Genomic DNA, 12,830 nt, shown 5'->3' on the forward strand with positions numbered 1-12,830 from the left:
TCTTTTTTTTTTAATACATTCATGGGATGTGGGCGTCGCTGGCCGGGTCAGCATTTATTGCCCATTCCTGAGGGCATTTAAGAGTCAACCACGCTCCAGATCTGTATTGAATTCAAATTTCAACATCTGCCATGGTGGGATTTGAACCCGGGTCCCCGGAGCATGACCCTAGGTCTCTGGATTACTCATCTAGCAACGCTACTACCTTGCCACTGCCTCCTCTGACTTTCACCCAGTGACAGTGAAGGAATGGCGATATATTTCCAAGTCAGGATGGGAGTGGCTTGGAGGGGAACTTGCAGGTGGTGGTGTTCCCATGTATCTGCTGCCCTTGTCCTTCTAGATGGAAGTGGTCGTGGGTTTGGAAGGTGCTGTCTAAGGATCTTTGGTGAATTGCTGCAGTGCATCTTGTAGATAGAACACACTGCTGCTACTGAGCGTCGGTGGTGGAGGGATTGAATGTTTGTAGATGTGGTGCCAATCAAGCGGGGCTGCATTGTCCTGGATGGTGTTGAGCTTCTTGAGTGTTGTTGGAGCTGCACCCATCCAGGCAAGTGGGAAGTATTCCATCACACTCCTGACTTGTGCCTTGACAATGGGTGGACAGGCTTTGGGGAGCCAGGAGATGAGTTACTTGCCCCAAGGGAAGTGGAAGAACGGATATGTCAGGAGATAATGGATAGGTGCAGGAAAAATAGGGTTGTTGTAGTGGGAGACTTCAATTTCCCTGGTATAGACTGGAAATCGCATAGGAGTCAGAATGGGGAGGAATTTGTAAAATGCGTACAGGAAGGTTCTTTGGAACAATATGTAGATAGCCCGACTAGAGAGGGGGCAAAACTGGACCTAGTACTGGGGAATGAGCCCGGTCAGGTCTTCAAAGTTTCGGTAGGGGAACATGTGGCAAATAGTGACCACAATTCTGTTAGCTTTAGGATAGTGATGGAAAAGGATGAGTGGTGTCCCAAGGGTAAGGTGTTGGATTGGGGGAAGGCTAACTTTAGTGGGATTAGGCAGAAATTGGCAGCTGTTGATTGGGAGAAGCTGTTTGAGGGTAAATCCACATCTGGCATGTGGGAGTCTTTTAAGGAACAGTTGTTAGGGCTGCAGGATAGGCATGTGCCTGTAAAGAAGAAGGATAGGAAGGGTAGGATTCGAGAACCATGGATAACCAGGGAAATTGAGGGATTGATCAAAAAGAAAAGAGAGGCATACGTTAGGTCCAGGCAGCTAAAAACGGAGGGAGCTCTGGAGGAATACAAAGAAAGTAGGAAAGAACTCAAACGAGGAATTAGAAGGGCAAAAACGGGTCACGAAATGTCCTTGGCAGACAGGATTAAGGAGAATCCCAAGGCATTTTATTCATACGTTAGGAACAAAAGGGTTGTCAGGGAAAAAATCGGACCTCTCAGGGACAAAAGTGGGGAATTATGCTTCGAGCCCAAAGAAGTAAGGGAGATCTTAAATGAATACTTTGCGTCGGTATTCACAAAGGAGAGGGATGTGTTGACTGGGAGTGTCTCGGAGGGGAGTGTTGACCCGTTAGAGAAAATCTCCATCACAAGGGAGGAAGTGTTAGGTTTTTAGGGAATATAAAGACTGACAAATCCCCAGGGCCTGATGGAATCTATCCAAGGCTGCTCAGGGAGACGAGAGATGAAATCGCTGGGCCACTGACGCAAATCTTTGTCTCGTCACTGGACACAGGTGAGGTCCCAGAGGATTGGAGGATAGCTAATGTGGTCCCGTTATTTAAGAAGGGTAGGAAGGATAACCCGGGAAATTACAGGCCGGTGAGCTTGACGTCCGGAGTAGGGAAGTTGTTGGAGAGGATTCTTAGACATAGGATGTATGCGCATTTAGAAAGGAATAAACTCATTAACAATAGTCAGCATGGTTTTGTGAGAGGGAGGTCATGCCTCACTAACCTGGTGGAGTTTTTTGAAGAAGTGACCAGAATGGTTGACGAGGGAAGGGCCGTGGACGTCGTCTATATGGACTTTAGTAAAGCGTTTGACAAAGTCCCTCATGGTAGGTTGGTGCAAAAGGCTGGATCTCATGGGATAAACGGGGAGGTGGCTAGATGGATGGAGAACTGGCTTGGTCACAGAAGACAGAGGGTGGTAGTGGAAGGGTCTTTTCCCGGCTGGAGGCCTGTGACTAGTAGTGTCCCGCAGGGCTCTGTATTGGGACCTCTGCTGTTTGTGATTTATATAAACGATCTGGAAGAAGGTGTAACTGGGGTGATCAGTAAGTTTGCGGACGACACGGAAATGGCTGGACTTGCAGATAGTGAGGAACATTGTCAGAGGCTACAGAAGGATATAGGTAGGCTGGAAATTTGGGCAAAGAAATGGCAGATGGAGTTCAATCCAGATAAATGCGAAGTGATGCATTTTGGTAGAACTAATGTAGGGAGGAGCTATACGATAAATGGCAGAACCATAAAGGGTGTAGACACGCAGAGGGACCTGGGAGTGCAAGTCCACAGATCCTTGAATGTGACGTCACAGGTGGAGAAGGTGGTGAATAAGGCATATGGCATGCTTGCCTTTATAGGACGGGGCGTAGAGTATAAAAGTTGGGGTCTGATGTTGCAGTTGTATAGAACGTTGGTTCGGCCGCATTTGGAATACTGCGCCCAGTTCTGGTCGCCACACTACCAGAAGGACGTGGAGGCTTTAGAGAGAGTGCAGAGGAGGTTTACCAGGATGTTGCCTGGTATGGAAGGGCTTAGTTATGAGGAGAGGTTGGGTAAACTGGGGTTATTCTCACTGGAAAGACGGAGGATGAGGGATGACCTAATAGAGGTGTATCAAATTATGAAAGGCATAGATAGGGTGAACGATGGGAAGCTTTTTCCCAGGTCGGTGGTGACGTTCACGAGGGGTCATAGGTTCAAGGTGAGGGGGGGAAGGTTTAACACGGATATCAGAAGGACGTATTTTACACAGAGGGTGGTGGGAGCCTGGAATGCGCTGCCAGGCAAGGTGGTGGAGGCGGACACACTGGGAACATTTAAGACTTATCTAGATCGCCACATGAACGGAGTGGGAATGGAGGGATATAAAAGAATGGTCTAGTTTGGACCAGGGAGCGGCATGGGCTTGGAGGGCCGAAGGGTCTGTTCCTGTGCTGTATTGTTCTTTGTTTGTTCTTTGAATAAGATACAAAAGTCTGAGGTCACGTACCAACCGACTCAAGAACAGCTTCTTCCCTGCTGCTGTCAGACTTTTGAATGGACCTACCTCACACTGAGTTGATCTTTCTCTACACCCGAGCTATGACTGTAACACTACCTTCTGCACTCTCTCCTTTCCTTCTCTATGAACGGTATGCTTTGTCTGTATAGCGCGCAAGAAACAATACTTTTCAACTGTGTACTAATACATGTGACAATAATAAATCAAATCAAATCAGAACAAAGTATGGGAGAATGATAAAGAATGTAAATTCACATGGGATGTAGGGTAACTTGGCAATTTGGATTCAAAACTGACTTCGTGGTGGGGGTCAGAGGGTGGTGTTAGAAGGCTGTGTGACTGGAGGCTGGTATCCAGTGGCGTACCACAGAGATCCATGCTAAGTCCCTTATTGTTTATGATACATATAAAAGATATAATGAGGATGTGGGGGGAATGATAAGTTTGCGGATGACAAGTAGATTAGTTGGGTGGTTAATGGTGAAGAAGAAGGTCTAAGGTTACTGGAAGATATAAATGGGTTGGTCCGGTGGGCAGGTGATACACTTTAGAAGATGTAACAAGACAAGGGAGAACTTAATGAATGGCAGGACACTAGAAATTTGATTTGATTTATTATTGTCACATGTATTAGTATATATTAGTGTACATGTGACAAGAATAGTTCTGTGAAGGCAATGGCCCAGTGGTATTATCGCTAGACTATTAATCCAGAAAGTCAGCTAATGTTCTGGAGACCCGGGTTTGAATCCCGCCACGGCAGATGGTTGAATTTGAATTCAATTTTTAAAAATCTGGAATTAAGAATCTACTGATGACCATGAAACCATTGTCGATTGTCGTAAAAACCCATCTGGTTCACTAATGTCCTTTGGGGAAGGAAATCTGCCGTCCTTACCTGGTCTGGCCTACATGTGACTCCACAGCCACAGCAATGTGGTTGACTCTCAACTGCCCTCCAAGGGCAACTAGGGATGGGCAATAAATGCTGGCCCAGCCAGTGATGCCCATGTCCCATGAATGAATAAGAAAAAACAGTGAAAAGTATTGTTTCTTGCGCGCTATACAGACAAAGCATACCGTTCATAGAGAAGGAAAGGAGAGAGTGCAGAATGTAGTGTTACAGTCATAGCTAGGGTGTAGAGAAAGGTCAACTTAATGTGAGGTAGGTTCATTCAAAAGTTTAATGGCAGTAGGGAAGAAGCTGTGTTGACGCTCAGAGGAACAGAGGGATCTGAGGGTGTTTCTCCACAGAACCTGAAGACGGCAGGACAGGTTAATAAGGTCGTTAAGAAGGCATACGGGACTTTTATCAGTTGTGGCATAGATTATAACAGCAAAGAGGTTATGTTGGAGCTGTACAGAACTTAGGCCGCAGCCGTTCTGGTCACCTCACTATAGGAAGGATGTGATTGCACTGGGGGGTGGGGTACAGAGGAGATTCACCAGGATGTTGCCTGGGACGGAGCATTTGAGCTATAAGGAGAGACTGGATAGGCTTGGATTGTTTTCTCTAGAGTAGAGGAAGTTCAAGGGGGACATGGTTGAGGTGTATAAGATTTTGAGGGGTATGGACAGGATGAGTAGTGAGCAGCTGTTCCCCTTGGTTGAGGGGTCAATAATGAGGGGGCACAATTTTAGCCTGAGGTGCAGGAGTATTGAGGGGATTTGAGGAAACGTTGTTTCACTCAGAGAGTGGTGGGAGTCTGGAATGCACAGCCTGGGAGGGTAGTAGAGGTGGGATACTTACAACCTTTAATAAGCATGTAGATGAGTACTTGAAGTGTTGCAACATTCAAGGCTGTGGGCCAAGTGCTGGAAAGTGAGATTAGTGTAGGTTTAGTGTAGATTTGTTGGTGCAGACTCGAGGGGCTGAAGGGCCTTTTCTGTACTGTATGATTCTATGGAAGTATTCCACGCCCCCTGCTGGACAGTCCTGGCACCACTGCTGGGTTTTTGTGTCACAGTAAGAAGTTTAACAACACCAGGTTAAAGTCCAATAGGTTTATTCGGTAGCAAAAGCCACACAAGCTTTCGGAGCCCCAAGCCCCTTCTTCAGGTGAGTCCCCACACAGCATCCAAGATGGCTGCCAATGTGGCCTTTCCCACTCTTTTGCTCGGTTTGGTTGGCTTTGTATGGGTTGGGGCCACTGCCTATGGGCCTATCCTATCCATGGAGTTATGTGAAGCTTCAGAGTCACCACAAATTATAGCCCAGTTCACTAAACTCGGCCTGCCTCACACACCCAACCAGTTCATCAAATATAAAATCGCTTTTAGTCTGCAGAAAGTCAGAGAGTTTTCTTGAGTACCCATGACTACATGATCACAGATTATCTCATCCTTCAGTGCCCCATATTCACAAGAACAAGCTAGGTGATATGGGCCGGTTAGGAATAATTCAGTCCCCCTGTCTTTGCGAGTGCTGGTTAAAATGTGCTTGTTCAATCATTGCATGTTACTTCAGGCTAAAATAGGTATCACGGGTTTTAATAATGGAGTCTAAGCCCGCGGTGGACTCCTCCACTCCCTGCCTGAGGAGAACATTATGTGCTATAGAGTCATAGAATCATAGAGGTTTACAGCATGGAAACAGGCCCTTCAGCCCAACTTGTCCATGCCGCCTTTTTTTTTAAACCTCTAAGCTAATCCCAATTGCCCGCATTTGGCCCATATCCCTCTATACCCATCTTACCCATGTAACTATCTAAATGTTTTTTAAAAGACAAAATTGTACCCGCCTCTACTACTACCTCTGGCAGCTCGTTCCAGACACTCACCACCTTCTGTGTGAAAAAATTGCCCCTCTGGACACTTTTGCATCTTTCCCCTCTCACCTTAAACCTGTGCCCTCTAGTTTTAGACCCCCCTACCTTTGGGAAAAGATATTGACTATCTAGCTGATCTGTGCCCCTCATTATTTTATAGACCTCTATAAGATCACCCCTCGGCCTCCTACGCTCCAGAGAAAAAAGTCCCAGTCTATCCAGCCTCTCCTTATAACTCAATCCATCAAGTCCCGGTAGCATCCGAGTAAATCTTTTCTGCACTCTTTCTAGTTTAATAATACCCTTTCTATAATACAGTGACCAGAACTGCACACAGTATTCCAAGTGTGGCCTTACCAATGTCTTGTACAACTTCAACAAGACATTCCAACTCCTGTATTCAATGTTCTGCCCGATGAAACCAAGCATTCTGAATGCCTTCTTCACCACTCTGTCCACCTGTGACTCCACTTTCAAGGAGCTATGAACATGTACCCCTCGATCTCTTTGTTCTGTAACTCTCCCCAAAGGCCAACCGTTAACTGAGTAAGTCCTGCCCTGGTTCAATCTACCAAAATGCATCACCTCACATTTGTCTAAATTAAACTCCATCTGCCATTCGTCAGCCCACTGGCCCAATTGATCAAGATCCCATTGCAATTGGAGATAACTTTCTTTACTGTCCACTATGCTACCAATCTTAGTGTCATCTGCAAACTTACTAACCATGCCCCCTATATCCTCATCCAAATCATTAATATAAATGACAAATAACAGTGGACCCAGCACTGATCCCTGAGGCACACCGCTGGTTACAGGCCTCCAATTTGAAAAACAACCCTCTACAACCACCCTCTGGCTTCTGTCAAGAAGCCAATTCTGTATCCATTTAGATACCTCACCCTGGATCCCGTGAGATTTAACCTTATGCAACAACCTAACATGCGGTACCTTGTCAAAGGCCTTGCTAAAGTCCATGTAGACAACATCAACTGCACTGCCCTCATCTACCTTCTTGGCTATCCCTTCAAAAAACTCAATCAAATTTGTGAGACATGATTTTCCACTCACAAAGCCATGCTGACTGTCCCTAATCAGTCCTTGCGTCTCTAAATGCCTGTAGATCCTGTCTCTCAAAATACCTTCCAACAATTTACCCACCACAGATGTGAGACTCACTGGCCTGGAGTTCCCAAGCTTTTCCCTGCAGCCCTTTTTAAACAAAGGCACAACATTTGCCACTCTCCAATCTTCAGTCACCTCACCTGTGACTATCGATGATTCAAATATCTCGGCTAGGGGGATCCGCAATTTCCTCCCTAGGCTCCCACAATGTCCCGGAGATATACCTACCTTGATGCGCTTTAAGACTTCCAGCATCTCCTTCTCTGTAATATGTACACTCCTCAAGATATCACTATTTATTTCCCCAAGTTCCCTAACATCCATGCTTTTCTCAACACTGAAACACCTACTGCATAAAGAACAGAACAGACTTGAAACTTTGGCTCTGACTGGCAAAGACCTGACGCTGCTCGATACTGGAGAAAATGGCACGTCCATAAATCCTTTAACTGACCTCTACAGATTAAGTTTATTTATTCGCATCACAAATAGGCTTACATTAACATTGCAATGAAGTTTCTGTGAAAATCTTCTAGTCGCCACACTCCGGCGCCTGTTCGGGTATACTGAGGGAGAATTTAGCCTGGCCAATGCACCTAACCAGTACGTCCCTCGGACTGTGGGAGGAAACCGGAGCACCCGGAGGAAACCCAAGCAGACACGAGGAGAACGTGCAGACTCTGCACAGACAGTGACCCAAGCTGGGGATTGAACCCGGGTCTCTGGCGCTGAGGCAGTAGTGCTAACCATTGTGCCACCGTGCCATCAGCGGGAGCTCAAGGTGGGGCAAAGACAGGGGCAGCTCACTGCAAACTCTCGCCTCTTGCTAATGGAATTCTCAAGCTGCTTTCACAGGGTTCATCACTCTGCGATTCCTCCCATAACACCAGGGTGTGATTTTTCATGGATGGCTCGATGCTTCCCACCAGGATTTGTGATAGGACTTTGGACTCTCTGTCCTGGGTTCCAGGCCTGAGAAGTGGTTCTTGGACAGACTGGAGACATACTCTGGTATCTGCATAACACTTAGGAGGGTCTAGAAGATGGGTTTTGATGGGGTTATGGAGGTATTAGAGAGATGGGCTTTGATGGGGTAACGGGGGTATTCGAGAGATGGGTTTTGATGGGGTTATGGGGGTATTAGAGAGATGGGGTAACGGGGGTATTCGAGAGATGGGTTTTGATGGGGTTATGGGGGTATTACAGAGATGGGTTTCGATGGGGGGGTGGGGGGTATTAGAGAGATGGGTTTTGTTGGGGTTATGGGGGTATTAGAGAGATGGGTTTTGATGAGGGGGTTGGGGATTTAGAGAGATGGGTTCTGATGGGGTTATGGGGTATTAGAGAGATGGGTTTTGATGGGGTTATGGGGTATTAGAGAAATGGGTTTTGATGAGGTTATGGGGGTCTTAGAGAGATGGGTTTTGTTGGGTTATGGGGGTATTAGAGAGAAGGGGTTTGTTGGGGTTATGGGGGTATTAGAGAGGTGGGTTTTGATGGGGTTATGGGGGGTATTATCGAGATGGGTTTTGATGGGGGAGGGGTTATTAGTGAGATGGCTTTAGATGGGGTTATGGGGGTATTAGAGAGATGGGGCTATTGGGTATTATCGAGATGGGTTTTGATGGGGTTATGGGGGTTTTAGAAAGCTGGGTTTTGTTGGGGTTATGGGGGTATTAGAGAGGTGGGTTTTGATGGGGGAGGGGTTATTAGTGAGATGGCTTTAGACGGGGTTATGGGGGTATTAGAGAGATGGGGTTATTGGGTATTATCGAGATGGGTTTTGATGGGGTTATGGGGGTAATAGAGAGATGGGTTTTGATGGGGTTATGGGGGTATTAGAGAGATGGGTTTTGATGGGGTTATGGGGGTATTCGAGAGATGGGTTTTGATGGGGTTATGGGGGTATTAGAGAGATGGGTTTTGATGGGGTTATGGGGGTATTCGAGAGATGGGTTTTGATGGGGTTATGGGGGTATTAGAGAGATGGGTTTTGATGGGGTTATGGGGGTATTCGAGAGATGGGTTTTAATGGGATTATGGGGGTATTAGAGAGATGGGGTTATGGGGGTATTAGAGAGATTGGTTTTGGTCGGCTGTGGAACAACTGATTTTGTTTTTTCCATTTTTAGGCCGGGAGTTTATCCCTTGTTGTGGATTTGGAAGATCCTGAGATGATGAGAAGGGAGATGGAACTGGGTGAGTCACTGTGATTTGGGAACAGGATAGTCGGTAGTTCTGTGACTGAGGTTTCAGTGTTGATATCGTTATTTACATTTCACACTCAGAATTTCTGCTTCAACAAAACTGTTTCCACAGAAGGTAAGACACGGATGTATATTGAGATAGTTGGAGAATGAGAGAATGAGAGATATAGGAGTCATTGTGCAAATGACAGCGTGAAAGAGAAAGATGGAGGGACTGTGAGGCACCAAATTAGAGAGAAAGAAGGGGAGAGACAGACAGAGACCGAAACACACAAGATGGACAAAGAGATGAATAAGATTGATCAGAGAAACTAGGGTGGCACGATGGCACAGTGGTTAGCACTGCTGCCTCACAGCGCCAGGGACTCGGGTTCGATTCCCGGCTTGGGTCACTGTCTGTGTGGAGTCTGCACGTTCTCTCCGTGTCTGCGTGGGTTTCCTCCGGATGCTCCGGTTTCCACCCACAGTCCAAAGATGTGTGGGGCAGGTTGATTGGCCTTGCTAATTTGCCCCTTAGTGTCAGGGGGTAAATAGGTGGGGTTGCAGGGATAGGGCCTGGGTGGGATTGTTGTCGGTGCAGACTCGCTGGGTCGAATGGCCTCCTTCTGCACTGTAGGGATTCTCAAGGTCAACTAGCAATGGGAAATAAATGCTGGCTTAGCCAGTGACACCCACATGCTTGAAATGAATTTAAAAAGTGTCAGCCTCCAAAGGTCATGACCACTTTTTAAAAATGTATTCCTTCCTGGGACGTGGGCATCACTGGCTGGACCCGCATTTATTGAACTGAGTGGCTTGCTAGGCCATTTCAGAGGGCAGTTGAGAGTCAACCACATTGCTGTGGATCTGGAGTGACATGTAGGCCAGACCGGGTAAGGACGGCAGATTTCTTTCCCTAAAGCACATTAGTGAACCAGATGGGTTTTTCTGACAATCGACAATGGTTTCATGGTCACCAGTAGATTCTTAATTCCAGATATTTTTTTATTGAATTAAAATTCCACCATCTGCCATGGCGGGATTCGAACCTGGGTCCTCTTGGGTCTCTGGATTACTAGCTGAGTGACAATATCACCACCTCTCCTTGAGGTGGCCATCAGTGACTGTCTCCCAGTTGACAGTGTCAATGTCCGCCATTTTCATATCTCACTTGCAGGTGTCCTAGTAGTAGGAGGTAGGGACGCCAGGAGGTCACAACCCAGTGACCGGCTCACCGTACAGTAAGTCATTGTGTTTATGGCTGTCATCCCTCTGGTAAACAGCACAGACATTGCTGGCTTAGCAATGAGTGTAAGCTTAACACACCCCAGGACCCCTGAGTTATTGACTTCCTCAGAGAAGAAGACTCAAGAGTAACCAGGAATGGGCAATAAATGCCAGTCTTTGCCAGTGGCACACTCACACAAGCTGAGATGGACAGAATGGGTGGCAGGTGGCACAGTGGTTAGCACTGCTGCCTCACAGCGCCAGGAGTCCGGGTTAAATTCCCAGCTTGGGTCACTGTTTGTGTGGAGTTTGCACATTCTCCCCGTGTCAGCTTAACGTCTGTAGTAGGGAAAATGCTGGAATCCATTATTAAAGAGGAAATAGCAGGGCATCTGGATAGAAATGGTTCGATCAATCAGACGCAGCATGGATTCATGAGGGGAAAGTCGTGCTTGACGAACATGTTGGATTTTTATGAAGATGTGACTAGGGCGGTTGATGGAGGAGAACCGGTGGATGCGGTGTTTTTGGATTTCCAAAAGGCGTTTGATAAGGTGCCCCATAAAAGGCTGCTGAAGAAGATTAGGGCACACGGAGTTGGGGGTAGTGTGTTAAAGTGGATTGGGGACTGGCTATCCGACAGGAAGCAAAGAGTCGGAATAAATGGGTGTTTTTCCGGTTGGAGGAAGGTAACTAGTGGCGTGCCGCAGGGATCGGTACTCGGGCCGCAACTGTTTACCATTTATATAGATGATCTGGAGGAGGGGACGGAGTGTAGGGTAACGAAGTTTGCAGACGACACAAAGATAAGTGGAAAAGTGAATCGTGTGGAGGACGGAGAAGATCTGCAGAGAGATTTGGACAGGCTGAGTGAGTGGGCGAGGATATGGCAAATGGAGTATAACGTTGATAAATGCGAGGTTATACACTTTGGAGGAAATAATAACAAATGGGATTACTATCTCAATGGAAACAAATTAAAACATGCTACCGTGCAAAGGGACCTGGGGGTCCTTGTGCATGAGACGCAAAAGCCCAGTCTGCAGGTACAACAGGTGATCAAGAAGGCAAATGGGATGTTGGCCTATATTGCGAAGGGGATAGAATATAAAAGCAGGGATGTCTTGATGCACCTGTACAGGGCATTGGTGAGGCCGCAGCTGGAATACTGTGTGCAGTATTGGTCCCCTTATATGAGGAAGGATATATTGGCATTGGAGGGAGTGCAGAGAAGGTTCACCAGGTTGATACCGGAGATGAGGGGTTTGGATTATGAGGAGAGGCTGAGGAGATTGGGTTTGTACTCGTTGGAGTTTAGAAGGATGAGGGGGGATCTTATGGAGACTTATAAGATAATGCGGGGGCTGGATAGGGTGGAGGCGGAGAGATTCTTTCCACTTAGTAAGGAAGTTAAAACTAGAGGACACAGCCTCAAAATAAAGGGGGGTCGGTTTAAGACAGAGTTGAGGAGGAACTTCTTCTCCCAGAGGGTGGTGAATCTCTGGAATTCTCTGCCCACTGAGGTGGTGGAGGCTACCTCGCTGAATATGTTTAAAGCGCGGATGGATGGATTCCTGATCGGTAAGGGAATTAAGGGTTATGGGGATCAGGCGGGTAAGTGGTACTGATCCACGTCAGATCAGCCATGATCTTATTGAATGGCGGGGCAGGCTCGAGGGGCTAGATGGCCTACTCCTGCTCCTATTTCTTATGTTCTTATGTTCTTATGTGTCTGCGTGGGTTTCCTCCGGGTGCTCCGGTTTCCTCCCACAGTCCAAAGATGTGTGGGTTAGGTTGACTGGCCATGATAAGTTGCCCATTATTGTCAGGGAGACTATTCGAGTAAATATGAAGGGTTATGGGAATAGGGCCTGGGTGGGACTGTGCTCGGTGCAGACTCGATGGGCTAAATAGAAACATAGAAACATAGAAAAACTACAGCACAAACAGGCCCTTTGGCCCACAAGTTGCGCCGAACACATCCCTACCTTCCAAACCTACCTATAACTCTCCATCCTATTAAGCTCCATGTACTCATCCAGGAGTCTCTTAAAAGACCCTATTGAGTTTGCCTCCACCACCACTGACGGCAGCCGATTCCACTCGCCCACCACCCTCTGTGTGAAAAATGTACCCCTAACATTTCCCCTGTACCTACCCCCCAGCACCTTAAACCTGTGTCCTCTCGTAGCAGACATTTCCACCCTGGGAAAAAGCCTCTGAGAGTCCACCCGATCTATGCCTCTCAACATCTTATATACCTCTATTAGGTCTCCTCTCATCCTACGTCTCTCCAAGGAGAAAAGACCGAGCTCCCTCAG

The 12,830-nt window shown here is 47.1% G+C and overlaps 1 protein-coding gene across 1 annotated transcript in view; it reads left to right on the plus strand.

Annotated features, from left to right (window-relative positions):
* The window catches only part of LOC144505256 (shootin-1-like), a 91,165-nt gene that overhangs the window by 12,099 nt on the left and 66,236 nt on the right, over positions 1-12,830 (plus strand). The window contains exon 3 of the mRNA XM_078231340.1: positions 9,229-9,295. Coding sequence (XP_078087466.1) covers positions 9,229-9,295 — 67 coding nt within the window. The remainder of the gene's footprint in view (positions 1-9,228; positions 9,296-12,830) is intronic.

The sequence above is a fragment of the Mustelus asterias genome, chromosome 1 (assembly GCF_964213995.1).
Source record: "Mustelus asterias chromosome 1, sMusAst1.hap1.1, whole genome shotgun sequence".
NCBI lineage: Eukaryota > Metazoa > Chordata > Chondrichthyes > Carcharhiniformes > Triakidae > Mustelus > Mustelus asterias.